General features: G+C 45.5%; 2 protein-coding genes across 2 annotated transcripts in view; one reads left to right on the forward strand and one right to left on the reverse strand.

The window, feature by feature from the left end:
* Nucleotides 1–2,451: 2,451 nt before the first annotated feature.
* LOC130338145 (uncharacterized) lies at nt 2,452–3,715 on the reverse strand. The gene is made up of 3 exons (XM_056553974.1): nt 3,401–3,715; nt 3,253–3,317; nt 2,452–3,086 (listed from the first exon to the last, which is right to left on the reverse strand). Exons 1-3 carry the CDS (start codon nt 3,582–3,584, stop codon nt 2,580–2,582), a joined length of 756 nt encoding a protein of 251 aa, XP_056409949.1. The 5' UTR covers nt 3,585–3,715; the 3' UTR covers nt 2,452–2,579.
* A 2,507-nt stretch (nt 3,716–6,222) lies between these two features.
* The window catches only part of LOC130338151 (zinc finger protein 585A-like), a gene marked incomplete at its 3' end in the record, with an annotated part of 31,973 nt that continues 11,120 nt past the window's right edge, over nt 6,223–27,075 (forward strand). The window contains exons 1-6 of the mRNA XM_056553977.1: nt 6,223–6,360; nt 6,859–7,038; nt 14,165–14,291; nt 14,375–14,439; nt 15,082–15,169; nt 20,722–22,451. Coding sequence (XP_056409952.1) covers nt 6,283–6,360; nt 6,859–7,038; nt 14,165–14,291; nt 14,375–14,439; nt 15,082–15,169; nt 20,722–22,451 — 2,268 coding nt within the window. The remainder of the gene's footprint in view (nt 6,361–6,858; nt 7,039–14,164; nt 14,292–14,374; nt 14,440–15,081; nt 15,170–20,721; nt 22,452–27,075) is intronic.

The following is a 27,075-nucleotide window of genomic DNA, read 5'->3' on the forward strand; positions in this document are numbered from 1 at the left end:
AGGAGACTATAACACTGCACACACTGATCTCTTACACTGATTATTGTTATCCCATAGGAGACTAGAATGTACAAAAAAGAACAGGACAATGTGAACAAGAGTGAAGGTAATGCGGCAAATAAAGAAAAATCTGAAACCAGCGTAGCTCGGCATTTTTCAGAATACAGACACAATGTGAACGAACTTAGATGGCAGGTACTTGAAAACATAGAGGGCGAGAATAAGGAACAAGTAAAAATGAAACTATTGAGGAACGAGGTGCGCTGGATACAAAAACTGGGTACTTTAAAACCGGACGGGATTAATGAGATCTGCAATTTCAATGTATTTTTATAACTAAGCGTATACTGTAACTGTACTGTTGTTTTCATGTGGTTTTTTATGTGATTTTAATTCCTTTTGATACGTTTTTGTAACTTTTGTATTTCCGCTGTAGAATTAAGATCTCGCGAGAATGTAAACATATTTAACTTGATGATGGGCGTTTTTCACATTATGCTGGACAAAGAAGGTGTTTCCTTCAAAACGTTGCATGGACTTACACACCTGCTGGTGTAGGAGATGGCCGTATACAGGTTATACAACTAAAGACAACTTGATGAGCTGATACATATCTCCTGCTGGACACTGCTGATTTATTACTTTGTGCACATGGGTGAATATTCTAATGTTGAAAAATTGTATATCTTCTGAATATATATATATATATAAAGAAAACTTAAGCATCAATTGAAACGTGTGTTACACCCTTTTTTCTATTGGATGCATTTTTTCTGAATACAGAGCACTCAGGTAACCACGTTTACCCCATGCACAGTGAGCCCCCACACTTATGATTGTAATCCCATAGGAGACTATAATACTGCACACACTGATCTCTTATACTGATCACTGTTATCCCATAGGAGACTATAACACTGCACACACTGATCTCTTATACTGATCACTGTTATCCCATAGGAGACTATAATACTGGACACACTGACATTACACTGATCATTGTTATCCCATAGGAGATTATAACACTGCACACACTGATCTTTTACACTGATCATTGTTATCCCATAGGAGACTATAACACTGCACACACTGATCTCTTATACTGATCAATGGTTTCTCATAGGATCGATGATTCTTCCGCTTGACTGCTCATGTCTGGATCTCAGGCACTGAGCAGCCATTTGGCGATCGGACACCAGGAGGCAGGTAAGGGACCCTCCTGCTGTCCTACAGCTGTTCGGGATGCTGCGGTGAAATCGCTGCGATCCCAAACAGCCCGCTGAGCTAGCCAGGGGTAGTTTACTTTCACTTTAGACACGGCAGTCAACTTTGAACTCTGTGGCTAAAGGGTTAATAGCGCGCGGAACCGCGATCAGTGCTGCACGCTATAAGCAACGGCCGGGCCCTAGCCGCTATGACGCAGGGCCACAGCGTTATAGAACGGGAGCGGACTTAAGGGGTTAAAAGAGTTATGGATATTAGAAGGTGAGGACGAAAAAATTAAAACGCAAAAATAAAATTGGCCTGGTCCTTAAGGCCAAAATGGACATGGTCATTAAGGGGTTAATGATAAAACGCATGCTAAGTATCAGTAAAGGCAACACTTTGAAACCACTGATCTAAATCAAAATCCTGTCCGGCTGCAGCATCATCTCTGTCCCAGCTGAAGCACAGACCTGGCAGGACTAGTACTCCTCTGTGCTCACTCCTGTCCTATCAGACTGCAGCATGAAAGCAGAGAGGAGGGGGTTACAGAATAGCCTGCAGTGATTGGATAAAGAGACCCGGCACAGCAGACTCAGGGAGGAAGTGAATGAATGGTGAGTGAGGGTGGGCTCAGTGCTTGCCTCGGACACTCCCCTTCCTGAACAGTGGATGCCAGAATAGGTGAGCAGCAGAACAGAGGGATTTGTGAGCCAAATACAGAAGACAAATAAAACAGATCTGTATAGTATCTGGATGACCTAGTGAGTAACATATATGAGCATTATATTTTCTGTGATTACTGCAGTCGGTGACTGAGTAGAATCTGTGACTCTGTATTTAGTGGTTACTACTCACCTGGGCAGTTACCTGCAGAAATGTCCTCCTTATACTGCTCATCGCTGCTCATCTCTGTCTCTTCCTCTTTCTTTATGTCTGTAGCATTAATATAGATCATATCTCTCCCTGTAGAAATGCCCTCCTTATACTGCTTATCACTGTTTACATCTGTCTCTTGTTGGTCCTTTATGTCTGTAGCATTAATAGAGCTCAGATGTTTCCCTGTAGGAATGTCCTCCTTATACTGATCATCACTGCTCACATCTGTCTCTTGTTCTTCCTTTATGTCTGTAGGATTAATATAGATCAGATCTTTCCCTGTAGGGCTGTCCTCCTTATACTGCTCATTACCACTCCCATCTGACTCTTCTTTCTTTATGTCTGTAGCATTAATATAAATCAGATGTTTCCCTGTAGGAATGTCCTCCTTATACTGCTCATCACTGCTCAAATCTGTCTCTTCTTCTTTCTTTATGTCTGTAGCATTAATATAGATCCGATCTTTCCGTGTAGGAATGTCCTCTTTATACTGTTCATCACCGCTTACATCTGTCTCTTCTTTTTTCTTTGTCTGTAGCATTAATATAGATCAGATCTTTCCCTGTAGGAATGTCCTCCTTATACTGCTCATCACAGTTCAAATCTGTCTCTTGTTCTTCCTTTATGTCTGTAGTTTTAACATAGATCAGATCTTTCCCTATAGGTATGTCCTCCTTATACTGCTCATTACTGCTCACATCTGCCTCTTCTTCCTTTATGTCTGTAGCGTTAATATAGATCAGATCTTTCCCTGTAGGAATGTTTTCCTTATACTGCTTATTACGGCTCACTTTTGTCTCTGGAGCATTAATATAGATAAGAACTTCCCCTGTAGGAATGTCCTCCTTATACTGCACATCACCGCTCACATCTGTCTCTTCTTCTTCCTTTATGTCTGTAGCATTAATATAGATCAGATCTTTCTCTGTAGGAAAGTTCTCCTTAAACTGCTTATCACCGCTCACATCTGTCTCTATAGTTTTAATATTGTTCAGATCTTCACCCTGATTCATAAGATGTGAAAGAAATATTGTAAAAGTCATCAGACAGTAGGAGAAGTCACGTGGGATGTTATAGATGAGCAGGAGATGAGGAGTCATGGAGGGTGAGGGGACTGACAACAAGAGCTTCACAGCCCTTCTACAGATCATAGGGAATATCTCCATCTACCTGATCATCCTGTGGAAGAAGAGGACGGGGACACCTCTCTGGTGCTGTTCTCTTACTGGATCTGACTGTAGGGAACACATACAGACACTGAATTCATTCTTTACATACAAATAATGAGAGGACGTGTGTATATAGTCATGTCTATTACCTGGTGATGTGAGGGGCTGCTGATCCTCCATCATGACCTGATCCTTGTACTGATCCTTGTGTCCTTCTACATACTCCCACTCCTCCATGGAGAAATAGACCGCCACGTCCTGACACCTTATAGGAACCTGTATTGTGAATAAACATTTAATTCTATACAATTCCAGGATGTTATATGGAGACATTTGAGGGGATATTCCTGCACATGATTTATCTTCTTGCTCTCGGATGATGAGGTGAATACTTGTCGGGGCAGATCCTCTATATTATGGTCACATGTCCCGAACTGACCGCAAGTCTGATGATCCAGCTGTCAGTTCAGGTCATTATACCCAAAGTACCTGTCCCATGGAGTGTAAGGAGCTGATAAGGACCCCCACAGTGAAATAGCGGGGTCCTGGTCAGCTGAGAGAACGTATGGAGGTCCCTAACCTCGCTCCACGCTGTCTGAACGACGCTCCAATCCTGCAGGCAGCCTCAGCATCACAGCATTGATCAGTGTATGTAAGCTGATGCAAAATCATTTTTGTACAAAAAGTTAGAACTTTTTTATATTTTAAAAGTGTTAAAATAAAACCTATATAAATCATTTATCATTGTAATCGTTTGGACCTACAGAATAAAGAGAATTATTACCGTAATGTGCACTGCGTCCAAACAGAAGACCCCAGATTTTAAAAATTGCTTTTTTTTTTCACCCCATAAATAATATTTTATTTTTTGTTGTAGGTTTTACATTAAAATGATTGATGTAATTTTAAAGTACTAATCAGTGGTGCAAAAAAAACATCATCAACAACAACAACAAGACTCATATGGGTTTGTAAAGAGGAAATTACAAGCATAATAGGCTGTTAGAAAGCGAGGAGGAAAAAAGTTAAAATAACACAAAAATGAGAAATCGCTGTGTCGTTAATGGGTTAAAACTCAAAACTGCCGGGTCCTGAAGGGGTTAATAGTACAAAAAACATCTGACAGTACTCCACATGTGACCACACACATACCTCCACCTGCAGACTGTACAGGAGCCGTGTGTCACCGTCATGTGATCACTTGGAGGAGGAGTCACGTGATCAGGGGCCGCTGCTTTAGGCTCATCTGCTCAGTGTATGCAGGACTCTGCTGTCACATGACCATTATCACAGGTCCTTCAATCGCAATCTCTTCTATCCTGCACTGCTGAGCTCCGCCCACTCCTGTCACATGATCCTCCCACAGGTCCTTCAGCCACAGTCACATCTCTACTGCTAAACTTTGCCCCTAAATGTACTGGTCACATGATTGTGACATCATCACAGGTCCTACACCTCCAGCATGTAGCAGATACAGAGCAGGTCCTGGTGGGGCAGTCACTGCTGTTGTGTTGTGTGTGGAGATCTCTCAGAGCAGCAGCCCCTGATCATGTGACTCCTCCTCCTCCATGTGACTGATCACATGACGGTGACATCATCGCAGGTCCTGTAAGCACACGGCTCCTCTACAGATACAGGTATGTGTGTGCGGTCACCATCAGATCAGGATTATTGGGGATGTTTATTATTAACCCTTAAGGACACGGTGTATATTTACATTCTGTGCCCCATATGGGACTTTGAGGTGAGCTCAGGAGCTATAAGCAGCCAGGACTCACCACTAATGACGCTCATCACCATTAACCCTTTAGATTCCATGATCAAAGTCGATTGCAGGATCTAATATTAGTAAAATGCAGTTGTTGGGGGGCGGAGTCTAGATCAGCTGAGATGATGGCCGGAGGGCCCCTTACCGTGCTCTGTGCTCAGATCGGTGCTCTAAGTATACAGACACCTCCACAGCCTGTATAAGCCGAGCACCGATAACACTGATCACTATGGCAGAGCGTTATTCAGGGTTTGTAATAGAAGCCCCTCCCCTAATAAGTTTATATCCCATTTCTGTAATAAAATAATGTAGGTGGGCGTGGCTTAGACATGGCGCAGTACAGTTGTTTTTCTAGGGAGCGCCGTGCCGACCAGTGGTTGTTTGCCTGATTTCCTGCCTATACTGCCCCCCAGGGGATGTCTGGATGGTGAAGGTATCAGGTCACTTACCCGCCCATCCTGTCACCTGGTCAGTCTCTTTTCTCCGGGTATCAGCCACTTCTTCCATACAGGACTATGTAAGCATCAGGTTTTTTAAGTTTCTCCCGCACCCCTATTATTACTTAAGAGTTTCCAAACCAGTGTGCCTCCAGCTGTTGTAAAACTACAACTCCCAGCATGCCCTGACAGCCAAATGCTGTAACAGCTGGAGGCACCCTGCTTGGGAAACACTGACTCCGGTGGTGGCCCAGACCCTGCGGGTGTAACGGTATATGATGCTCGGCCTCTGCTGCAGGTAATAGCAGGTTCTTCCGGGGGGACATATCACAATTCACATAAAATCCTGATGTAATTGTGATGTATATTGTGCCCCCTAGTGGACACATTTCAGTATTCTTCATTGGACAATGTCATATTGAATCCCTCTATTCTTCTCCCTGCTCTGATGAAGACGTTCTGAATACACCGCAGCCTCAGAGATTAGGAGAAATGGATTCACAACGTCTTCAGCAGAGCAGGGAGAGCGACCTCAGAAGACCTGGAGGACCAGAGCGCCACCACTGGACGGGAGAGGGGAGTGCGCTCTAGTCTCTTATTTTACAGCCCTCGGACAATGGATTTTGTTTCATAGAGAAATCTGAAAACTCCTATAATGTCTCCTCAGATGTTTCCCCAGATTATCTCCAGGAAATGGATTTTATTTCTCCATAGAATCTGGTGCGGTTTATCATCGTCTCCTCTTCTTCCCTTCAGGTTTCTCCAATCCAGGATCCTCTGCTGATATCTTCTATATAAGAGAATTCTCCTGGATGACCCATCAACCATGGAGAGAGACAGGAACAAGATGGCCGACAGGATCATAAACCTCACCCTACAGATACTCTTCCGGCTTACTGGAGAGGTGAGGGATTCTGGGAGTGATGTCACATGACCTCATTCTTATCTATGTAATAACAGATGGTTATGACTGGAGAGGTGAGGGATTCTGGGAGTGATGTCACATGACCTCATTCTTATCTATGTAATAACAGATGGTTATGACTAGAGAGGTGAGGGATTCTGGGAGTGATGTCACATGACCTCATTCTTATCTATGGAATAACAGATGGATATGACTGGAGAGGTGAGGGATTCTGGGAGTGATGTCACATGACCTCATTCTTATCTATGGAATAACAGATGGATATGACTGGAGAGGTGAGGGATTCTGGGAGTGATGTCACATGACCTCATTCTTATCTATGTAATAACAGATGGATATGACTGGAGAGGTGAGGGATTCTGGGAGTGATGTCACATGACCTCATTCTTATCTATTGAATAACAGATGGATATGACTGGAGAGGTGAGGGATTCTGGGAATGTATGTAGTGATATTAATATGTCTCTCCATACACAGGATTACACAGTAGTGAAGAAGTCCTCTAGTGGGCGCTGTGGGGCCCCTGTGTGTGAAGGATGGGGAAGAACCCTGAGCCCAATCCCGGGGCCCCCACCTCACTCCCTGATACATGAGGAAATGGATGAACAGAAGATCCTAGAACTCATCAACAAGATGATGGAGCTGCTGACTGGAGAGGTGACCCTGCTGGGACATTATACAGTAATGGAGGGGTCTGGTGATGACTGGAGAGGTGACACTGCTGGGACATTATACAGTAATGGAGGGGTCTGGTGATGACTGGAGAGGTGACCCTGCTGGGACATTATACAGTAATGGAGGGGTCTGGTGATGACTGGAGAGGTGACACTGCTGGGACATTATACAGTAATGGAGGGGTCTGGTGATGACTGGAGAGGTGACACTGCTGGGAATGCTGGGACATTATACAGTAATGGAGGGGTCTGGTGATGACTGGAGAGGTGACACTGCTGGGACATTATACAGTAATGGAGGGGTCTGGTGATGACTGGAGAAGTGACACTGCTGGGACATTATACAGTAATGGAGGGGTCTGGTGATGACTGGAGAGGTGACACTGCTGGGACATTATACAGTAATGGAGGGGTCTGGTGATGACTGGAGAGGTGACACTGCTGGGACATTATATAGTAATGGAGGGGTCTGGTGATGACTGGAGAGGTGACACTGCTGGGACATTATACAGTAATGGAGGGGTCTGGTGATGACTGGAGAGGTGACACTGCTGGGACATTATACAGTAATGGAGGGGTCTGGTGATGACTGGAGAGGTGACACTGCTGGGACATTATACAGTAATGGAGGGGTCTGGTGATGACTAGAGAGGTGACACTGCTGGGACATTATACAGTAATGGAGGGGTCTGGTGATGACTGGAGAGGTGACACTGCTGGGACATTATACAGTAATGGAGGGGTCTGGTGATGACTGGAGAGGTGACACTGCTGGGACATTATACAGTAATGGAGGGGTCTGGTGATGACTGGAGAGGTGACACTGCTGGGACATTATACAGTAATGGAGGGGTCTGGTGATGACTGGAGAGGTGACACTGCTGGGACATTATACAGTAATGGAGGGGTCTGGTGATGACTGGAGAGGTGACACTGCTGGGACATTATACAGTAATGGAGGTGTCTGGTGATGACTGGAGAGGTGACACTGCTGGGACCTTATACTGTAATGGAGGGGTCTGGTGATGACTGGAGAGGTGACCCTGCTGGGACATTATACAGTAATGGAGGGGTCTGGTGATGACTGGAGAGGTGACACTGCTGGGACCTTATACTGTAATGGAGGGGTCTGGTGATGACTGGAGAGGTGACCCTGCTGGGACATTATACAGTAATGGAGGGGTCTGGTGATGACTGGAGAGGTGACCCTGCTGGGACATTATACAGTAATGGAGGGGTCTGGTGATGACTGGAGAGGTGACACTGCTGGGACATTATACAGTAATGGAGGGGTCTGGTGATGACTGGAGAGGTGACCCTGCTGGGACATTATACAGTAATGGAGGGGTCTGGTGATGACTGGAGAGGTGACACTGCTGGGAATGCTGGGACATTATACAGTAATGGAGGGGTCTGGTGATAACTGGAGAGGTGACACTGCTGGGAATGCTGGGACATTATACAGTAATGGAGGGGTCTGGTGATGACTGGAGAGGTGACATTGCTGGGACATTATGCAGTAATGGAGGGGTCTGGTGATGACTGGAGAGGTGACACTGCTGGGACATTATACAGTAATGGAGGGGTCTGGTGATGACTGGAGAGGTGACACTGCTGGGACATTATACAGTAATGGAGGGGTCTGGTGATGACTGGAGAGGTGACACTGCTGGGACATTATACAGTAATGGAGGGGTCTGGTGATGACTGGAGAGGTGACCCTGCTGGGACATTATACAGTAATGGAGGGGTCTGGTGATGACTGGAGAGGTGACACTGCTGGGACATTATACAGTAATGGAGGGGTCTGGTGATGACTGGAGAGGTGACACTGCTGGGACATTATACAGTAATGGAGGGGTCTGGTGATGACTGGAGAGGTGACACTGCTGGGACATTATACAGTAATGGATGGGTCTGGTGATGATTAGAAAGGTGACACTGCTGGGACATTATACAGTAATGGAGGGGTCTGGTGATGACTGGAGAGGTGACACTGCTGGGACATTATACAGTAATGGAGGGGTCTGGTGATGACTGGAGAGGTGACACTGCTGGGACATTATACAGTAATGGAGGGGTCTGGTGATGACTGGAGAGGTGACACTGCTGGGAATGCTGGGACATTATATAGTAATGGAGGGGTCTGGTGATGACTGGAGAGGTGACACTACTGGGAATGCTGGGACATTATACAGTAATGGAGGGGTCTGGTGATGACTGGAGAGGTGACACTGCTGGGACATTATACAGTAATGGAGGGGTCTGGTGATGACTGGAGAGGTGACACTGCTGGGAATGCTGGGACATTATACAGTAATGGAGGGGTCTGGTGATGACTGGAGAGGTGACACTGCTGGTACATTATACAGTAATGGAGGGGTCTGGTGATGACTGGAGAGGTGACCCTGCTGGGACATTATACATTAATGGAGGGGTCTGGTGATGACTGGAGAGGTGACACTGCTGGGAATGCTGGGACATTATACAGTAATGGAGGGGGTCTGGTGATGACTGGAGAGGTGACACTGCTGGAACATTATACAGTAATGGAGGGGTCTGGTGATGACTGGAGAGGTGACACTGCTGGGACATTATACAGTAATGGAGGGGTCTGGTGATGACTGGAGAGGTGACACTGCTGGGACATTATACAGTAATGGAGGGGTCTGGTGATGACTGGAGAGGTGACCCTGCTGGGACATTATACAGTAATGGAGGGGTCTGGTGATGACTGGAGAGGTGACACTGCTGGGACATTATACAGTAATGGAGGGGTCTGGTGATGACTGGAGAGGTGACACTGCTGGGACATTATACAGTAATGGAGGGGTCTGGTGATGACTGGAGAGGTGACACTGCTGGGACATTATACAGTAATGGAGGGGTCTGGTGATGACTGGAGAGGTGACCCTGCTGGGACATTATACAGTAATGGAGGGGTCTGGTGATGACTGGAGAGGTGACACTGCTGGGACATTATACAGTAATGGAGGGGTCTGGTGATGACTGGAGAGGTGACACTGCTGGGAATGCTGGGACATTATACAGTAATGGAGGGATCTGGTGATGACTGGAGAGGTGACCCTGCTGGGACATTATACAGTAATGGAGGGGTCTGGTGATGACTGGAGAGGTGACACTGCTGGGACATTATACAGTAATGGAGGGGTCTGGTGATGACTGGAGAGGTGACACTGCTGGGACATTATACAGTAATGGAGGGGTCTGGTGATGACTGGAGAGGTGACACTGCTGGGACATTATACAGTAATGGAGGGGTCTGGTGATGACTGGAGAGGTGACACTGCTGGGACATTATACAGTAATGGAGGGGTCTGGTGATGACTGGAGAGGTGACACTGCTGGGACATTATACAGTAATGGAGGGGTCTGGTGATGACTGGAGAGGTGACACTGCTGGGACATTATACAGTAATGGAGGGGTCTGGTGATGACTGGAGAGGTGACACTGCTGGGACATTATACAGTAATGGAGGGGTCTGGTGATGACTGGAGAGGTGACACTGCTGGGAATGCTGGGACATTATACAGTAATGCTGGGGTCTGGTGATGACTGGAGAGGTGACACTGCTGGGAATGCTGGGACATTATATAGTAATGGAGGGGTCTGGTGATGACTGGAGAGGTGACACTACTGGGAATGCTGGGACATTATACAGTAATGGAGGGGTCTGGTGATGACTGGAGAGGTGACACTGCTGGGAATGCTGGGACATTATACAGTAATGGAGGGGTCTGGTGATGACTGGAGAGGTGACACTGCTGGGACATTATACAGTAATGGAGGGGTCTGGTGATGACTGGAGAGGTGACACTGCTGGGACATTATACAGTAATGGAGGGTCTGGTGATGACTGGAGAGGTGACACTGCTGGGACATTATACAGTAATGGAGGGGTCTGGTGATGACTGGAGAGGTGACACTGCTGGGACATTATACAGTAATGGAGGGGTCTGGTGATGACTGGAGAGGTGACACTGCTGGGACATTATACAGTAATGGAGGGGTCTGGTGATGACTGGAGAGGTGACACTGCTGGGAATGCTGGGACATTATACAGTAATGGAGGGGTCTGGTGATGACTGGAGAGGTGACCCTGCTGGGACATTATACATTAATGGAGGGGTCTGGTGATGACTGGAGAGGTGACACTGCTGGGACATTATACAGTAATGGAGGGGTCTGGTGATGACTGGAGAGGTGACCCTGCTGGGACATTATACAGTAATGGAGGGGTCTGGTGATGACTGGAGAGGTGACACTGCTGGGACATTATACAGTAATGGAGGGGTCTGGTGATGACTGGAGAGGTGACACTGCTGGGATATTATACAGTAATGGAGGGGTCTGGTGATGACTGGAGAGGTGACACTGCTGGGACATTATACAGTAATGGAGGGGTCTGGTGATGACTGGAGAGGTGACACTGCTGGGACATTATACAGTAATGGAGGGGTCTGGTGATGACTGGAGAGGTGACACTGCTGGGAATGCTGGGACATTATACAGTAATGGAGGGGTCTGGTGATGACTGGAGAGGTGACCCTGCTGGGACATTATACAGTAATGGAGGGGTCTGGTGATGACTGGAGAGGTGACACTGCTGGGACATTATACAGTAATGGAGGGGTCTGGTGATGACTGGAGAGGTGACACTGCTGGGAATGCTGGGACATTATACAGTAATGGAGGGATCTGGTGATGACTGGAGAGGTGACCCTGCTGGGACATTATACAGTAATGGAGGGGTCTGGTGATGACTGGAGAGGTGACACTGCTGGGACATTATACAGTAATGGAGGGGTCTGGTGATGACTGGAGAGGTGACCCTGCTGGGACATTATACAGTAATGGAGGGGTCTGGTGATGACTGGAGAGGTGACACTGCTGGGACATTATACAGTAATGGAGGGGTCTGGTGATGACTGGAGAGGTGACACTGCTGGGACATTATACAGTAATGGAGGGGTCTGGTGATGACTGGAGAGGTGACACTGCTGGGAGATTATGCAGTAATGGAGGGGTCTGGTGATGACTGGAGAGGTGACACTGCTGGGACATTATACAGTAATGGAGGGGTCTGGTGATGACTGGAGAGGTGACACTGCTGGGAATGCTGGGACATTATACAGTAATGGAGGGGTCTGGTGATGACTGGAGAGGTGACACTGCTGGGACATTATACAGTAATGGAGGGGTCTGGTGATGACTGGAGAGGTGACACTGCTGGGACATTATACAGTAATGGAGGAGTCTGGTGATGATTAGAAAGGTGACACTGCTGGGACATTATACAGTAATGGAGGGGTCTGGTGATGACTGGAGAGGTGACACTGCTGGGACATTATACAGTAATGGAGGAGTCTGGTGATGATTAGAAAGGTGACACTGCTGGGACATTATACAGTAATGGAGGGGTCTGGTGATGACTGGAGAGGTGACACTGCTGGGACATTATACAGTAATGGAGGGGTCTGGTGATGACTGGAGAGGTGACACTGCTGGGAATGCTGGGACATTATATAGTAATGGAGGGGTCTGGTGATGACTGGAGAGGTGACACTACTGGGAATGCTGGGACATTATACAGTAATGGAGGAGTCTGGTGATGACTGGAGAGGTGACACTGCTGGGAATGCTGGGACATTATACAGTAATGGAGGGGTCTGGTGATGACTGGAGAGGTGACACTGCTGGGAATGCTGGGACATTATACAGTAATGGAGGGGTCTGGTGATGACTGGAGAGGTGACACTGCTGGGACATTATACAGTAATGGAGGAGTCTGGTGATGATTAGAAAGGTGACACTGCTGGGACATTATACAGTAATGGAGGGGTCTGGTGATGACTGGAGAGGTGACACTGCTGGGACATTATACAGTAATGGAGGGGTCTGGTGATGACTGGAGAGGTGACACTGCTGGGACATTATACAGTAATGGAGGGGTCTGGTGATGACTGGAGAGGTGACACTGCTGGGACATTATACAGTAATGGAGGGTTCTGGTGATGACTGGAGAGGTGACACTGCTGGGAATGCTGGGACATTATACAGTAATGGAGGGGTCTGGTGATGACTGGAGAGGTGACACTGCTGGGAATGCTGGGACATTATACAGTAATGGAGGGGTCTGGTGATGACTGGAGAGGTGACACTGCTGGGACATTATACAGTAATGGAGGGGTCTGGTGATGACTGGAGAGGTGACACTGCTGGATATTATACAGTAATGGAGGGGTCTGGTGATGACTGGAGAGGTGACACTGCTGGGATATTATACAGTAATGGAGGGATCTGGTGATGACTGGAGAGGTGACACTGCTGGGACATTATACAGTAATGGAGGGGTCTGGTGATGACTGGAGAGGTGACCCTGCTGGGACATTATACAGTAATGGAGGGGTCTGGTGATGACTGGAGAGGTGACACTGCTGGGACATTATACAGTAATGGAGGGGTCTGGTGATGACTGGAGAGGTGACACTGCTGGGAATGCTGGGACATTATACAGTAATGGAGGGGTCTGGTGATGACTGGAGAGGTGACACTGCTGGGACATTGTACAGTAATGGAGGGGTCTGGTGATGACTGGAGAGGTGACACTACTGGGACATTGTACAGTAATGGAGGGGTCTGGTGATGACTGGAGAGGTGACACTGCTGGGACATTATACAGTAATGGAGGAGTCTGGTGATGACTGGAGAGGTGACACTGCTGGGACATTATACAGTAATGGAGGGGTCTGGTGATGACTGGAGAGGTGACACTGCTGGGACATTATACAGTAATGGAGGGGTCTGGTGATGACTGGAGAGGTGACACTGCTGGGACATTATACAGTAATGGAGGGGTCTGGTGATGACTGGAGAGGTGACACTGCTGGGAATGCTGGGACATTATACAGTAATGGAGGGGTCTGGTGATGACTGGAGAGGTGACACTGCTGGGAATGCTGGGACATTATACAGTAATGGAGGGGTCTGGTGATGACTGGAGAGGTGACACTGCTGGGAATGCTGGGACATTATACAGTAACACCACTGGAGGGGTCGGGGTGATGATTGTATCATTATGTGTCAGGTTCCTATAAGGTGTCAGGACGTGGCGGTCTATTTCTCCATGGAGGAGTGGGAGTATGTAGAAGGACACAAGGATCAGTACAAGGATCAGGTCATGATGGAGGATCAGCAGCCCCTCACATCACCAGGTAATAGACATGACTATATACACACGTCCTCTCATTATTTGTATGTAAAGAATGAATTCAGTGTCTGTATGTGTTCCCTACAGTCAGATCCAGTAAGAGAACAGCACCAGAGAGGTGTCCCCTTCCTCTTCTTCCACTGGATGATCAGGTAGATGGAGATATTCCCTATGATCTGTAGAAGGGCTGTGAAGCTCTTGTGGTCAGTCCCCTCACCCTCCATGACTCCTCATCTCCTGCTCATCTATAACATCCCACGTGACTTCTCCTACTGTCTGATGACTTTTACTATATTTCTTCCATATTTTATGAGTCAGGGAGAAGATCTGAACAATATTAATGCTACAGACATAAAGGAAGAAGAGACAGATGCAAGCAGTGATGAGCAGTATAAGGAGAACATTTCTACAGGGAAAGATCTGATCTATATTAATGCTACAGACATAAAGGAAGAAGAGACAGATGTGAGTGGCAATGAGCAGTATGAGGAGAACATTCCTACAGGAAAATATCTGATCTATATGAACGCTACACACATAAAGGAAGTAAAAGAGACAGATGTAAGCGGTGATGAGCAGTATAAGGAGGACATTCCTACAGGGAAAGATCTGATCTATATTAATGCTACAGACATAAAGGAAGAAGAAGAGACAGATGTGAGCGGTGATGAGCAGTATAAGGAGGACATTCTTACGGGTAACCACCCAGGTGAGTAGTAACCACTAAATACAGAGAAGGGTCACAGATTCTATTCAGTCACAATAATATTTTCGGAAAGTATTTGTGTAACTAGAATCTTTGGGACTTCAGGGCAAATACTATCCCCCTCCCCCTCTATATTTACTCTATAGCAGTCGACTTGATCCCATCACCACTACAGAGTGACTGAATAATACCGCCATACTGTTTATGAATCAAACACATTATATACAGACTAATATTACTCCATATAGCAGTAGATACCAGCTCTCTGTCTCTCTGAAGTCGCTATCTTTCCTTTTTCATCCTGAGGAGAGGGGATAAGTGTCTGATCGTGGGGGTCCGACTGCTGGGACCCCCCATGTTCTCCTGCCCAGCACCCCAGATCTCTCCAGGCACAGGTGACCTCCGCTCCGTGCAGGGATTACTGTCAACCACCGCACCAAGAGGTGCCCGACATGTCTCTCCATGAATCTCTATGGGAGAGACGGAGATACACAAATGGGATGCCAGGCAGGAGATCGCGGGGGTCTCAGTGGTCGGACCCCCCCCCAGTGATCAGACATATATCCCCTATACACAGGATTCTGTGACTAGGGGATAAGTACTCATGTACTAGAATTTTCCTTTAAAGGGGTACTCCGGTGCTCCAGCGTTCTGAACTTTTTGTTCAGAACGCTCAGAACCAGAGGCAGTGATCGTAAAGTCATGGCCACGCCCCCTCGTGCCGTCACATAACGAGGGGGCGTGGCAGGGATGTCACGACCACTGGAATCTTTAAATCCCTTTATTCTTTCCCTCTGATACGGAAATGTTCCGGTTCGGGTCACCTGTGTGGGTCCAAATGGAGGTATAGGTGCAGTTGGCGAGTCGTGAGCGAAAATCATTAAAAATAACGGTTCCCCTTTTAACTTTGTTCCAGGAAAACTTCACTGTCTGCCTAGACAGGATAGGGAATAGATTATAGATCACGGGGGTCCGACCCTTGGGAGTCCCCGCAATCTCCTGAATGGGGCCCCAGCAGTCTGCCAGAAGCGGCCGTTCTCACCCCCACAGGATGCCGCGGCTGACACACCTCCTACATGTATTTCTATGGGATACATGGAGGGGGAGTGTCGTCCACCGCTCCATGCAGGGTCGGTCCGCTCCCTTCAAGCAGACTGCCAGGGCCCCGTTCAGGAGATCGCAGGGAGTCCCAAGGGTCGGACCCCCGTGATCTATAACGTATCCCCTATCCTTTGCCTGAATTCTCTGGCTGGCATGAGGATTATAAAGGGGGCGTTTGGATGACTGCTCCATTATAACCTGCGGGGTCAGGTGGATTGGGGGGCACGGTCATTTGTTCCCTGACCGGGCCCCATAGCAGTGATTTTCCCTGAGGCTGTGTCCACATGATTGTCAAAGACGGGTGTCCCTGCTCCTTGTAAGGCAGTGGTGTCAACCTCCAGATGTTGCAAAACTTCAACTCCCGGACATGCTGGGAGTTGACGTTTGCAACATCTGGAGGGCCACAGATTGAAGATCACTGCACTAAGGGATACCATAAGAGGGAAGCCTTGATTTACTTTTCGGGGACAGTGCATCCATCCTCTGGAGGAGGCAGACAGACCTTTGGTGTCCCAGCATGCTGGAGTTGAAGTTTTGCAACATCTGGAGGGCCACAGTTTGACACCACTGTTGTATGGCTGCTCCGCTATCATAGTTAGAGATGAGCAAACTTACAGTAAAGTCGATTTGTCACGAACTTCTCGGCTCAGCAGTTGATGGCTTTTCCTGCATAAATGAGTTCAGCTTTCAGGTGCTCCTGTGGCTGGAGACTCTTTCCTAGGACTGTATACACCTTTTCCAGCCCACGGGAGCACCTGAAGGCTGAACTAATTTATGCAGGATAAGCCATCAACTGCCGAGCCGAGAAGTTCATGACGAATCAAATTTACTGTAAGTGCGCTCATCTCTAATCATAGCAACTATCTTCAGTTTTGCAGTAAATCTTATTTAACCCCTTAAGGACACGGTTTTTCCATTTTTGCATTTTCATGTTTTCCTCATAACCTTCTAAAAATCATAACTCTTTCAATTTTGCACATAAAATTCCATATTATGGCTTATTTTTTGTGCCACCAATTCTACTTTGCAGTGACATTAGTCATTTTACCCAAAATTCCACGGCGAAACAGAAAAAAAAAAAATCATTGTGGGACAAAATTGATGAAAAAATTAAATGTTGTAAATTTTGAGGGCTTCCGTTTCTACACAGTACATATTTTGGTAAAAATGACACGTTTTGTCGCACTTCTGGAGAAAATCATAACTACATGCAGGAAAATGTATACGTTTAAAATTGTCATCTTCTGACCCCTATAACTTTTGTATTTTTCCGTGTATGGGCCGGTATGAGGGCTCATTTTTTGCGCCGTGATCTGAAGTTTTTAGCGGTACCATTTTTGTATTAATCGGACTTTTTGATCACTTTTTATTCATTTTTTCATGATATAAAAAGTGACCAAAAATACGCTATGTTGGACTTTGGCATTTTTTTGCGCGTACGCCATTGACCGCACGGTTTAATTAACAATATATTTTTATAGTTTGGACATTTACGCACGCGGCGATACCACATATGTTTACTTTTATTTCACTTTTTTTTTATGGAAAAAGAGGGGTGATTAAAAGTTTTAGTAGGGAAGGGGTTTATTACTTTTTATTATTTTTTTCCCTTTTTTTTTTTGCAGTGTTATAGCTCCCATAGGGGACTATAACACTGCACACACTGATCTCTTATACTGATCATTGTTATCCCATAGGGGACTATAACACTGCACACGCTGATCTCTTATACTAATCATTGTTATCCAGTAGGGACCTATAACACTGCACACACTGATCTCTTATACTGATCATTGTTATCCCATAGGGGACTATAACACTGCACACGCTGATCTCTTATACTGATCATTGTTATCCCATAGGAGACTATAGCACTGCACACACTGATCTCTTATACTGATCATTGTTATCCCATAGGAGACTATAACACTGCACACACTGATCTCTTATACTGATCATTGTTATCCCATAGGGACCTATAACACTGCACACACTGATCTCTTATACTGATCATTCTTATCCCATAGGGACCTATAACACTGCACAGACTGATCTCTTATACTGATCATTGTTATCCCATAGGGACCTATAACACTGCACACACTGATCTCTTATACTGATCATTGTTATCCCATAGGGACCTATAACACTGCACACACTGATCTCTTATGCTGATCCCTGCAAAGCCATAGCTTTGCATGGATCAGTGTTCTAGGGGCTCGATTGCTCAAGCAGCTCAGCTGTAGCTCAGGCTTGGAGCAATCAAACGCCGATCGGACATGACAGAGCAAGGTAAGGAGACCTCCGCTCGCGTCCTAGCTGATCGGGACATCATGATTTTATCGCAATAGTCCCGGTCAGCCCGACTGAGCTGGCGGGGAGTTTTTACTTTCAATTTAGACTCGGCGATCAACTTTGATCGCTGCGTCTAAAGGGTTAATAGTGCGCTGCACGACGTTCAGATCGGGACCGACCCTGTATGATGCTTGACGGCATGACCCCGTTTTAAATACCAGGACCGGGCGTAGGGCATACCGGTACGCCCTACGTCCTTAAGGAGCTAGGGTGCGTTCACACGGAGTAATTCAAGAGGAATTTACTCTAGTAATTCCTCTTGAATTCTCCGCTCCAAATGAACGCTCATCTCCTCTGCCCATTGACTTTAAAGAGTACCTGTCATCATCTAAACTTTCCCTGATCCCCCTTCCCATCTGTCCCTTACTCTATAACTATGCCTATCCCTGTGTTTATTGAGGTTTAAAACGCAGTGGAAATACCTTTTTTTAATCCCTCTTCATTAGCTCAGGATCACTGTCTTTCTGAGGGGTGGAAGGAGGCGGGTCCCGGCAGGCATGATGTCACATGAAGCTTGGCTGGGACTCTGCTTCTGCCAGTCTTCCTGTATGCTGCTCTCCCTCTGTAGCAGTGTTTCCCAACCAGGGCACCTCCAGCTGTTGCAAAACTACAACTCCCAGCATGCCCAGACAGCCAACAGCTGTCCAGACATGCTGGGAGTTGTAGTTTTGCATCAGCTGGAGGCACCCTGGTTGGGAAACACTGCTCTGCAGTGTGCATACAGACTAAGTACAGGGGAGGGACGTCAGCCTCTGTCTCTCTCCTGTGTCTCTCTGCACTAAAAAGCCAATGCTGAGAACCAGGGGCTGAGGGAGCAATTACAGAGGCAGTAATTAAGATGAATGTCAGGGGGCAGGGGGGTGGCACAGAGCAGGGGGTGCAGTGAGATAATACAATGTATAAGATAACGTGTGGTGAGGGGCAGGGAGAAAACAGAGCAGGGGGGGGGGGGAGGTGACTGGCTGTTATATGAGAGGCATGTGCAGGCTTGTAGCTCACAGGCTTGGAGCGAGTCCTGAGCTGAGAGGACTGAACTTCCGGTGGAAGGACCAGAGCCCTTCAGCATTAGTCCTAAAAGCTGTACACTTACTATGAAAAGCATAGGAAGCTGCCTGCAGACCAAGCATAGAAGAGAGACCCCTAGTGGCCAAAAGTATAAAATGAAAAAACTGGTATAAATATTAATATTTTTTAATGAAGATATATTACAATATCTCTTCATTAATGATTATGAACAACATATTAAAAGTTTTTGTTGATGACAGGTGCTCTTTAATGTTTTTTCCGCTGTCCTGTTCACACAGCGGAAATTCTGCTAGTGGAATGCCGATGCTGAATTCTGTTCCGCTTGAAGAAAGAGCATGTCCATTCTTCAAGCGGAAACCCCTAGCAGAAATCAATAGAAGTCAATGGTAAAAAAAAATTCAGTCCGACATCGTTTTCACGCGAAATTTGCGCGGAAATGGCTGAAAAACCCTTCACTTCTTTCTCCCCCATTTCTGTGCGCTAATTCTGCGTGAAAATAAAATGATTTTTTCTGCCTGTAAATTTTTGGGCGTGAATTCCTCTTGGTTTACTCCGTGTGACCGCACCCTTAAAATGAAGGGTGGATTTACTAAGTACTATTGCTTAGAAATGCACAAATGTCCTGGGTTGTTAAGGGGTTAATACTCAAAAATAAAATCTGTGTTATTCTCTGCAGATTCTTGTAGCAGGAGATCAGAGGAGAATCTTATATCTTCAGATTATAAAGCAGATGATGATATCACACAAGATACATATGAAGAACATTCCATTATCCCAGATACACCCTCAGCCCTTCACAGCCAAGATCTGTCATCTCATCCTTATATACAGGTCCTGTCTTCTCAGTCATCACAGGATGTTCAGCAAAATAAAAGTCACAGAAGGGGTGTTGGACATCAACCAGCTCATACAGGAAAGAAACCATATTCATGTTCAGAATGTGGGAAATGTTTTACTTTTAAATCAGACCTTGGTGTACATCAAAGAACTCACACAGGAGAGAAGCCATTTTCATGTTCAGAATGTGGAAAATGTTTTACTGACAAATCAAGTCTTCTTAGACATCAAAGAACTCACACAGGGGAGAAGCCATTTTCATGTTTAGAATGTGGGAAATGTTTTGCTCGGAAATCAGACCTTGTTGTACATCAAAGAATTCACTCAGGAGAGAAGCTGCTTTCATGCTCAGAATGCGGGAAATGTTTTACTAAGAAATCACATCATGTTCAACATAAAAGAACTCACACAGGGGAGAAGCCATTTTCATGTTCAGAATGTGAAAAATGTTTTATTGACAAATCAAGTCTTCTTAAACATCAAAGAACTCACACAAGGGAGAAGCCATTTTCATGTTCAGAATGTGGGAAATGTTTTACTTCGAAATCAGATGTTACTCGACATCAAAGAACTCACACAGCGGAGAAACCATTTTCAAGTTCAGAATGTGGGAAATGTTTTACTAATAAATCAGGTCTTGTTGTACATCAAAGAACTCACACAGAGGAGAAGCCATTTTCATGTCCAGAATGTGAGAAATGTTATACTTCTAAATCAGATCTTGTTGTGCATCGGAGAACTCGCACAGGAGAGAAATCGTATCTTGTTGAACAGCAAACCACTAACACAGGAGAGAAGCCATTTTCATGTTCAGAATGTGTGAAATGTTTTACATCTAAATCATGGCTTGTTGAACATCAGAGAACTCACACAGGTGAGAAGCCATTTCCTTGTTCAGAATGTGGGAAATGTTTTACTAAGAAATCAAATCTTGTTCAACATGAAATAACTCACACAGGGGAGAAGCCATTTTCATGTGCAGAGTGTGGGAAATGTTTTACTCGGAAAACAGACCTTTTTAGACATCAAATAACTCACACAGGAGAGAAACCATTTTCATGCTCAGAATGTGGGAAATGCTTTACTCAGAAATCAGATCTTGTTAAGCATCAAAGAACTCACACAGAGGAGAAGCCATTTTCATGTGCAGAATGTGGGAAATGTTTTACTCAGAAATCAGATCTTGGGAAACATAAAATAACTCACACAGTAGAGAAGCCATTTTCATGTGCAGAACGTGGGAAATGTTTTACTATTAAATCAGGTCTTGTACATCAAAAATCTCACATAGGAGAGAAGCCATTTTCATGTTCAGAATGTGGGAAATGTTTTACTCAGAAATCAGGTCTTGTTGTACATCAAAAAACTCACACAGAGGAGAAGTTATTTTCATGCCCAGAATGTGGTAAATGTTTTACTTTTAAATCGCATCTTCTTTTACATCAAAGAACTCACACAGGAGAGAAGCCATTTTCATGTTCACTATGTGGAAAATGTTTCACTCAAAAATCGCATCTTGTTGGACATCAAACCACTCACACAGGAGTGAAGCCATTTTCATGTTCAGAATGTGGAAAATATTTTACTTCTAAAATGTGGCTTGTACAGCATCAGAGAACTCACACAGGGGAAAAACTGTTTTCATGTTCAGAATGTGTGAAATGTTTTACATCTAAATCACAGCTTGTTGAACATCAGAGAACTCACACAGGTGAGAAGCCATTTCCTTGTTCAGAATGTGGGAAATGTTTTACTAAGAAATCAAATCTTGTTCAACATGAAATAACTCACACAGGGGAGAAGCCATTTTCATGTGCAGAGTGTGGGAAATGTTTTACTCGGAAAACAGACCTTGTTAGACATCAAATAACTCACACAGGAGAGAAACCATTTTCATGCTCAGAATGTGGGAAATGTTTTTCTCAGAAATCAGATCTTGTTAAACATCGAAGAACTCACTCAGGGGAGAAGCCATTTTCATGTGCAGAATGTGCTAAATGTTTTCTTGATCAATCAAGTCTTATTCAACATCAAAGAACTCACACATGGGAGAAGCCATTTTCATGTTCAGAATGTAGAAAATGTTTTACTCAGCAATCACATCTTGTTCAACATCAAAGAACTCACAAAGGAGAGAAGGCAATTCAGAGTAATAAATGATGCAGATAACACATCTATATATTCACCATGTACATAGGATAGTTGACAGTAATACATACTTATATATATTTATTAGGGGTGTGAATCGCCAAGAATTTGGCGATTCGATTCGAATCGCGATACCAGTGTGGCGATTCGATATATCGCGATATATCGCGATACCGTCTAGGTGACGATACATCGCGATATATCGCCCACCTGGGAGCATTCATAGATCCCAATAGACGCCGCTGTCAGCTTTGACAGCGGCGATCTAGTACTCCGGCGCGCACTTTTCTCATGTTATCCCGTCCGGGCTGCAAAATAAAATAAAACGCACTTTATCTTACCTGCCAACGAGCCCGCGGAGCTCCGGTACACTCCGGTACAGGTGTTCGGTCCCCGGGCTGTATTCTTCTTACTTCCTTTTAGCCCGGCACGTCACACGGAGCTTCAGCCTATCACTGGCCGCAGCGATGTCCCGCCTCCGCTGGTGATAGGCTGAAGCTCCATGTGACGTGCCGGACTAACAGGAAGTAAGAAGAATACAGCCCGGGGACCGAACACCTGTACCGGAGTGTACCGGAGCTCCGCGGGCTCGTTGGCAGGTAAGATAAAGTGCGTTTTATTAAAAATTCCACATCCCTAAAAGAATCGATTCAAAAATATTTTGAATCGATTCTGTATCGGCAAATGAAAAATCGCGATTATCGCGAGAATCGATTTTTTCTTACATCCCTAATATTTATACAATATATGCTTTATCTCCAAACTTGTTATCATTTTTTAAGAAGTTCTCTATATTATATGATTTATTATTCTTATATTCATCTCCGCACACTGGACTTATAATAAATGTAATATTGTTCCAGACGTTGTATATAGGGAATGTTACGCGTCAGTGTCGTCCCCGCCCCCTTCTCATTATGATTATAGAGATTTTAATTCAAGTCAATATCTCAGCGTCCCCCGGGTTCAGTAAACATCGGTGTAATTCTTTTCCTTTTCTTTGTCCTCCCCGGGGTATAAAATCCCTAGAGATCTGATCACATCTGGTACAAGATCTCTTTACTTCACACTTTGCGCCATTATTACACGGATTGAAGACCCAGTTACACGCTCGTAAATTCCCATATATGTCGTGGATTGGAAGGAAAAAGGTTCTTAAATCTTATATTTACCAATAATATTTTATATTTTTACAGTCCGTCCCTATCATAGTACGGAATTGTTATTTTTCTTCTATCCGATGGTTATTTAGTAATTTTGTTATGATTCAGAAGAGACCACGTGTCCCGTATAGACGCTCACCCTGAAGACATTAGACGGCGGTTTTGTGTTTCCGGCTTTACACACTTATTATAAAGCTTTTCCTTCGTTTGTATTATTAGAGCTCGTTCGCTCTTCTTTTTCTCATCCTCCCCTTTATATTCCTCCTCATGTGGATATGGAATTCTCCTCAGTCCCTCCTTCTATAGGGCCCATTTTGTGGCCCCCGCACTCCTCCTTGGCCTCTCTAGTTCTTTCCTCTTTTATATGTAACTTTGTCGGTATTACGAGACTGCTCTACGACTGATTCTGATTTCCCTTCTCCCCTAACCCCACTTTCTTTACTCCCTATAGTTATTACTAAACAAATTTTAAAATGATAAAAAAAATACAAAAATAAACTAAAGCAGGAAACAGGTCAAACACACAGCCAGGGGTCAGGAACCAAAGCTGGTAATCAGGAATAGCCAAAGTCAGAACCAGGATTAGGAACCAAAGTGGATGTCAGCCAGGCCAGGGACATAAATGGAATCACAAACAAGAACAACAGTAACGCTCTTGGAGATCAGACTGCCAATGCCCTTACATGGTCTTTGAACTGTTGCTGTTAAATAGCCAGGACTCAGCAGGGAAGGGGCTGACTGATTGAACAGTAGCCAGGGAAATAAGTAGCTGCTCATTAACATCAGCTAAGGTTTTGTTGTCTGAGAAACCAGCAGTGGAGCAAAGGAAAGACAAGAGCCCTCACAGTACCCACCTCTTAATGAACCCTCCACATAGGGGAGCAACAGATTTGTGAAGGGATTAAGCATGAAAGGTACGGAGAAGGGAAGAAGCGCAAACATCTGTAGCTGGAACCCAGGACCGTTCCTCTGGTCCATAGCCTTTCCAGAGGATTAGATACTGGAGGCCGCCCCTGGACATATGGGAGTCAATCATACTGCAGACCTCATAATCCGACCTCGTCAAGGAGGTAGTGAGGTGTAGTGATTGCATAACAACAACTTTAAGAATGAAATGTGGAAGATCTCGGAAGTCCGCATGGAGGGCGCGAGGTTAGGTTCATAGGCAACTGGGTTAACTTGTCTAAGTACGCAGTAGGGCCCAATATACAGGGGAGTAATTGTTTTGGTAGAAGTGCGGGGAATCACGTTTCCGGTAAACATCCATACCCTCTCTTGGCCTTCAAGGAGGGTGTCACTAATTGCCTTACAGTCAGTTTTGAGCTTCTGCTACATGGACCTCTAGAGCGATACTTGGATTTTAGTATATGCAACTTCAATAAGATTCTGCTGCACTGTGCACACAACGGAATTTTCAGATCAGACTTGTCCAGAAAGACTTGTGTAAGACTTGTATAATCTGCATTGTGATTGAGGCCCCTGCGATTGATACAGGGCCTCAACTCACCAATCCCAGGGGCCTCAACTCACCAATCCCAGGGGCCTCAACGAGATTTTTGGATGAACCCCTGGGACAGTCCATCTGTAACATACTCCTCTTTGGCTTGGTTCTCTGCCACAAACAGAGGGTAGACTCGGCCCTTTGGGGGTATAGCACCTGGTTGAAGCTCAACGGTACAATCATGGGGTCTGTGGGGAGGTAGTGCCCCCCGCCTACATCTTATCAAACACATTGCTGTACTCCTGGTATACTTTAGGAAGAGAAGATCTTTGTCGTGTACAATTATATGACAGACCGAGGAGATACAAACCAAACAAACCGATCTATATATACAGGTAGAAGCAAACTAATCACCTGATACCCAGAGTTCCTGAGGCACAGGTAACCACAGGCAACCAGCTACCAATGGGCTTTAGTCCAGCCCCTGATATATAAAGGGCTGTAGTCTCCACACTTAGGGGGAGATTTATCAAAACCTGTGCACAGGAAGAGTGGGGCAGTTGCCCATAGGCCTGTGAAAAATGAAAGAGGCGATCTGATTGGTTGCTATGGGCAACTGGAGAGGTTTTCCTCTGGTTCTGATAAATCTTCCCCTTAGCCTCTTGGTTCCTGCTCTTAGTTCCCGGACAGTAAAGCACCAGTCCTGTACAAGTTCAGTCCAGTCCAGCTAGGCCAAAGCCTACAAGTCTGCAGCCACATCTAATCTGTAAGTCTTCTATGTCTACAAGTCTCTACTGTCCCTACCAAAGTCCTAACAGTAGTACAGTGGCCTCCATCATCATTATTACCACTACAAGTCCAAGCCTGAGAGGTTCTCTGTGTCCCGGTCACCTCTGTAGGAATCTGAATGTATGTACAAATCAAGCCTGTATGTTTGGTGTGCCAGAGATCAATGCTGGGACTTGTAGTGTTACCCAGATGGTGGTGGGATGTCACATTTATGTCCATGGTGGTTTGGAGTGGCAAACAGTAGTCCCTTGTAACTTCCAAAGGCCCCTACACCATCTTAGTAATGGAGGGCCTGGACTAGATAGTGGTGTAGCGGGATCCTCGGCGTGCACCCAAGTTTACTGTGTGCTGCAGATGGAAGTCGGGGCCCTTGGTGTTTTGGGTTAAAGAAGACGTTTTTTAAAGTTTTAGATAGCGGGGGGTTCGAGCGCTGTGCCCCCCCCCCTCCGCGCGATCTCCTGCTTAGAGCCCCGACATTCCTTCATAGCGGCGCATCACAACCTCCGCCCGAAGCAAGGGCCGCCACGCCCCCTCCATATATCTCTGTGGGAGAGCCAAGGATAGCCAAACAGCTCTACCATGGAGATAAATGGAGAGGGGGGGTTTTGGCCCCCTCTTTGGGTGAGGGGGATGTGGCCGAGGCTCCGTACAGATGATCGCGGGGGGCCACAGCGCTCGGACCACTGCGATCTAAAACTGCAATTCCTTAGTGTGCAGCGGAATCTTAGGGTCTATTCACACGGCAAAATTTCCGCTTGCGGAAATTCAAAAGTTAGATGAATGGGAGTACGGAATCCCATAAATTCTTATAGGTTTTTATTTATTTATTTTTTATATTCTGTTTGACGTAGCGAGATTGTTCTCCCACCTATTATTACAGACTCCTGACTCCAGATATACAAAAACGATGGAAGACGGCGCTCCAAATGGTGTCCAAATAATGTGAGGTTTATTGGTCCATACACATACAGGGGATGCAACGTTTCCACCTGACAATCAGGTCTTTCTCAAGAATAGTGAATACAAGATTTATCAGGTGTTATATAGGATGACAAATTAGTGACATCATAAGGAGGTGTTACCCTCATACATATTAGTGGGAGGGACCAACAGTGACATCATAAGGAGGTGTTACCCTCATACATATTAGTGGGAGGGACCAACAGTGACATCAATAATACAATAAAGTGTTTCATAACAAATAAATATTATTTTAATCACA

Source organism: Hyla sarda, unplaced genomic scaffold (assembly GCF_029499605.1).
Source record: "Hyla sarda isolate aHylSar1 unplaced genomic scaffold, aHylSar1.hap1 scaffold_514, whole genome shotgun sequence".
In the NCBI taxonomy this organism is placed as follows: Eukaryota; Metazoa; Chordata; class Amphibia; order Anura; family Hylidae; genus Hyla; species Hyla sarda.

Excerpts from the sequence above, each read along its gene's own strand:
- LOC130338145 (XM_056553974.1), bottom strand. The coding sequence starts at position 3,584 with ATGTCTCCATATAACATCCTGGAATTGTATAGAATTAAATGTTTATTC. Across the intron at positions 3,318-3,400 it reads GCAGCCCCTCACATCACCAG|TCAGATCCAGTAAGAGAACA; the intron begins GTAATAGACATG and ends TGTTCCCTACAG. Across the intron at positions 3,087-3,252 it reads TTCTTCCACAGGATGATCAG|GGTGAAGATCTGAACAATAT; the intron begins GTAGATGGAGAT and ends CTTATGAATCAG.